The 4866-nt window shown below is 45.0% G+C and overlaps 1 protein-coding gene across 1 annotated transcript; it reads left to right on the top strand.

Annotated features, from left to right (window-relative positions):
• The first annotated feature begins 454 nt into the window (after positions 1-454).
• Positions 455-4086, top strand: mxtx1 (mix-type homeobox gene 1). The gene is made up of 4 exons (XM_017688895.2): positions 455-615; positions 1191-1375; positions 3178-3548; positions 3732-4086. Exons 1-4 carry the CDS (start codon positions 594-596, stop codon positions 4030-4032), a joined length of 879 nt encoding a protein of 292 aa, XP_017544384.1. The 5' UTR covers positions 455-593; the 3' UTR covers positions 4033-4086.
• The last annotated feature ends 780 nt before the right edge of the window (positions 4087-4866 follow it).

The raw sequence follows: 4866 nt of genomic DNA, 5'->3' as shown, positions 1-4866 counted from the left end.
ATTCAATCTACTCTTTAATGAATGACGAGTAACAGAAGTGAATATTTAGCTTTAGTTCTGTGGTTCATGCTGTGTGATGGAGGACACACCAAAGATCGGACCCTCCACAACCCCCCCAACCCCCCCCCCCCCCCACCATCAAATCTCCTATCAACCCCCCATATCACTCAGTAAGTGCTCCTGTGGAAGGAGTGAGGAATCATGGGATACGGTCCAGGGCTGCAGGTATAAAGGGGGTCAGGAGGGGTCAAACACCAAACTGTCTGAAAGCAGCAAAAGAAGGAGCAGTTCTTCAGAAGGAGCGGTTCTTCAGAAGGAGCGGTTCCTCAGAAGGAGTCATTCTTCAAAAGGAGCGGTTCTTCAGAAGGAGTGGTTCTTCAGAAGGAGCGGTTCTTCAGTAGGAGCGGTTCTTCAGAAGGAGTGGTTCTTCAGTAAGAGTGGTTCTTCAGAAGGAGCGGTTCTTCAGTAAGAGCGGTTCTTCAGTAAGAGTGGTTCTTCAGAAGGAGTGGTTCTTCAGAAGGAGCGGTTCTTCAGAAGGAGTGGTTCTCCAGAAGGATTATCAGCAGGTGCTGAGGAAGGCCTGAGAGAGCAGCATGTACAGAGCCGACAGCAGCGGTAAATCAGGGCATTTCTCACAGATTTTACAGCTTTAAAACAAACAGTCTTTAAATTTCATTGTTCAGTCAGAACTAAAGTACAGCAGCTCAGACTGTTCAGACAACCAAACACCTCTGACCTGCACTGCACACCACCCTCACCACTGTAAGCACAACAACACTGTCATAACACTGCAATAACAGTTTGTTCTGCATTAGTGTGTAACAATAATATTGTAATAGTTCATATTATAACAGTTCATGATGATAATAGTGTATTATTATTATTTACTGGCCTGCAGAGTTTGTTTGATTTTAATAATAATAATAATAATAATAATAATAACAATAATAGTAGTAACAAATATTTATTTATACAAACTTTTGATTGTAGTTAAAAATTGGAAAGGGCTTCAGACGGAGATGAACTACAGACTGAATGAAAGCACAGTTTCAGCCTCTGTTGCGCTTCGTTATCAGACCCTTATCTCTGAACCACAACGGTGGCATCTGATATTCAGGCGAGGGATGTTTTCACTCTATCAGTGACATTATTGATCATCTGCAGCTCTGATGGGTCATTGTGTCCTGCAGAAGCTCCTCAGCAGGTCTGCGTGGGCGGAGGAGTATCCAGAGGAGCCAGCCGCAGGAAACGGACCAGCTTCTCTAAAGAACACGTGGAGCTTCTGCGAGCCACGTTTGAGTCGGACCCTTACCCAGGAATCAGCCTGAGAGAGAGCCTCTCGCAGACCACTGGCCTGCCCGAGTCTCGCATACAGGTGAGGTCAGAGGTCAACATGGCAACACTGAGGCTGAAATGATCTTATAACTCTTCTTGTTTCAGGAAACATTGCTTAAAAATCAAATCATCCACCAGAGCATCAACGGTGTTTCACCAAATGACTAAAAATAAGCCAAACATGGTGAGAAATTAGCTGAGTAATCATTTAACATTCCTACAGAGAGAATGCAAAGTACAGAGGGTCCTGGGGGGTTTTGGACCACCTAATTAACCTCTTGGACCCCTGAAATGTCTCAAAATAAAAAATCTGGGGGTCCCTGAAAATAAACTTATTATGAACCTGCTGTCTGTTAGACGTTAGATGAAAAATAGACGTTCAAATCCAGACTCAGTGAAGCTGATTGTTTATCTTCCCCCACAATCAGTTTCTGTCTTTAGTGGTCTTAACTAACTACAGCTGCAGCTCTGCTCTGCCTCAGGGTGGTGCTGTAGCAGACTGGTTCACCCAGTCGGTCCTTCATAGTCTAGAAAACGTAACTCTGCCCGGATTCCTCTGAAAAACTTTCCAATGAGTTGCAGCAGATCTGAAAACCGGAAAACTCGCCCAGTTTCCCAAGAGATTGGAGTGAAGAGTGACTGTTCCTCATTCCTCACACTGAAGACCGAAGAGGAGACGAGGAAGATCTCAGTTACTGTGAGGAAGAGCGCAGAACCACACTAGAACAGAGACTCGACAGAAGAGGAGACAAGGAAGATCTCAGTTACTGTGAGGAAGAGCGCAGAACCGCGCTAGAACAGAGACTCTACAGGAGACGAGGAAGATCTCAGTTACTGTGAGGAAGAGCGCAGAACCGCGCTAGAACAGAGACTCTACAGAAGAGGAGACGAGGAAGATCTCAGTTACTGTGAGGAAGAGCGCAGAACCGCGCTAGAACAGAGACTCTACAGAAGAGGAGACGAGGAAGATCTCAGTTACTACAGACTCTACAGGAGAACAGCTGATAGAACAGATATTTACTGATATTGAAACATCAGCGCCGCTATGGAGTGAGAGTGTGCAGACAGATTACACGGGACCCCCGATAATATAATAATAATATAATTTACATTTTATATCAATTATAATGATATTTCTCATTTCACGTGTCAGGACATCATTTCACTGCAGTGATTAACACTTTATATCTCTTCATAGTCGTAACAACTGTGATTCATTGGAGCCCCAAAGATTCTCCACCACTGCACACTGCATACCACACGCTGCACACTGTGTATCACACACCACACACTGCACACTACACACACTGCACACCACACACTGCACTACACTGCATACCACACACTGCACACTACAAACATTGTATTGTCAATTGAAATGATCTTAAATCTAGTTAATGTCTTATATTATATAAGGTCAAACATCTAAAACAACCCTATCTAGAAATCAGTGAAGTAATCATGTAATAAACTAACACCACTGGTTACACAGACTAGATTTCAAATCATTTCACCTGACAAGACAGCACTTTCTGCAGTGAGCAGCGTCTCTCGCAGTGCCGTTTAAATCAGAGCTGCTCCTGATAGTCCTGATAGGTGTATCACCTGTGTTTGCTCGAGCTGCTCTGAGATGATGCCACTGTTCAGTGTATAAACAGATGAGGCTGAAACTCAGATAGCAGCTAATGTTCTGACTGTGTTCTGCAGGATGTCATAGGAAAATGATTAACCTGAACCTTCTAACTGAAGTTGTCCGATCTGAGCAGTGAGGCGGCTCTTCTGACCTCAGCACTGTATTCTTGTGTGATCATATGTCACTGTCTCGTCCTCATTCCTCTGCAGGTTTGGTTCCAGAACAGAAGAGCTAGAACGTTAAAGTGTAAGAGCGGTAAAAAATCTCTGTGGCAGACGGACGCTGTTTCACGGTCTTACGGAGGCACTCGGAGTCTGTCGGCTCAACCATGTGTGACCAGTAAAGAGGTCAGCACGTCCACTCTACCCTCGCCACCTCCACTACCGCTCACGTACCCCGGCCCGATTAAAGAGGAGACGAAGGAGGACTGTGACTACACGCGCTGTTCTCCACCCTCCTCCAGTGTCTGTGATGATTCAGGCTACGGAGCTCCGTACGGTCACCAGCTCAGGTCCATCAACCCCCGCTGCAGCCCCTCGCTCGTCACCTCTGAACAGGTGACCCCAAACTGGGCTCACAGGTATGATTGAGGGTCACTTATATGCTTTCTTTGGAAGGACACTGCATACTGAACACTGAACACTGAATACTATGACATTGTGTCTGTATACACTCACACCACATACTGCCCACTGCATAGAGCAACATTATTAGTGAAAGGATCTTAAGTCTAGTTTATATCTCTTATATTTGTCCTTTTCAGATTTCTGTCCTTCAGCTCCAGCTCCGGTCAGGCCTTCTACTGCCCCCCACCCTCCGCTCTTCAGCCCCTGGATTCATGCTGCTGGGACGAGGGTCAGGACCGTTCTCCACCGGCCTCCGGCCCCTTCTGTCGTCAGAGACCCAAAGCGGCCGGAGCCGAAGACCAGCAGGAGAGAAGTGCCTATCATGGCCCGGTTCCTGAGCTGCCTGCGCTCTCCCTGCAGGAGATCCTGGGGGAGCTTCAGGGAGGAGACTGGTGGGACGGAGACCACCCTGCTGAGACCAAACCGACGTACTGCTGAAGACGATTTAACCCTCTGCAAAGATGCACAAAACATTGAGTCTACATGGACAGACTGACGGAGACTCGCAGAAGAACCTCACTCGCTGTAAACACTGATTGCTGATCTCGTCCGTTTATCTGTGAATCACTGCGAATAAAAGAAATGCAGTGAAACGGAAACATCTGCTCAAATCGGATCAGAGCTGGTTCTGCCGTTTCTGTCCTGTTCTATTTATTTTCATTTACTGTATTCATCTCAAGACTAAAGTAAAGACTAGAATCTCACAGCTTAATGTAAATATTTCACCTGTTTTCTTTCATATTTATCTGCTGCACTTTCATTACTAAAAACTTATTAAAAACCCTCTGCAGCTCTTCCCACGTGTTTAGGAAATCTTTAGAGTTGTGTTTATGATTCACTCTGATTTATTTATTCACTGTATTTATCCGTTTTAAATTCTCAGAAGATAAACAGTGATTATTGTGTCTCTCTCTCTCTCTCTCTTTCTGTATCTCTCTCTCTTTCTCTCTCTCTTTCTCTCTGTATCTCTTTCTCTATCTCTCTTTCTCTTTGTATCTCTCTTTATCTTTCTCTCTGTATCATCTCTCTCTTTCTCTCTGTATCTCTCTCTCTTTCTGTATCTCTCTCTCTTTCTCTCTGTATCTCTTTCTCTATCTCTCTTTCTCTCTGTATCTCTCTCTCTCTCTGTATCTCTCTCTCTCTTTCTCTCTGTATCATCTCTCTCTTTCTCTCTGTATCTCTCTCTCTTTCTCTCTGTATCTCTCTCTCTCTCTCTTTCTCTCTGTATCTCTCTCTCTGTATCTCTCTTTCTCTATCTCTCTCTCTGTATCT

The sequence above is a fragment of the Pygocentrus nattereri genome, chromosome 5 (assembly GCF_015220715.1).
Source record: "Pygocentrus nattereri isolate fPygNat1 chromosome 5, fPygNat1.pri, whole genome shotgun sequence".
Lineage (NCBI taxonomy): Eukaryota > Metazoa > Chordata > Actinopteri > Characiformes > Serrasalmidae > Pygocentrus > Pygocentrus nattereri.
The sequence above is the reverse complement of the archived record's forward strand: the minus strand, read 5'-3'. Positions and strand labels throughout refer to the sequence as shown.

What these genes read in the sequence shown, in the direction of transcription:
- mxtx1 (XM_017688895.2), top strand. Translation starts at nt 594, where the DNA reads ATGTACAGAGCCGACAGCAGCG. An exon ending in TGCCCGAGTCTCGCATACAG is followed by an intron (nt 1,376 to 3,177) that starts GTGAGGTCAGAG and finishes ATTCCTCTGCAG; the next exon opens with GTTTGGTTCCAGAACAGAAG. An exon ending in ACCCCAAACTGGGCTCACAG is followed by an intron (nt 3,549 to 3,731) that starts GTATGATTGAGG and finishes TGTCCTTTTCAG; the next exon opens with ATTTCTGTCCTTCAGCTCCA.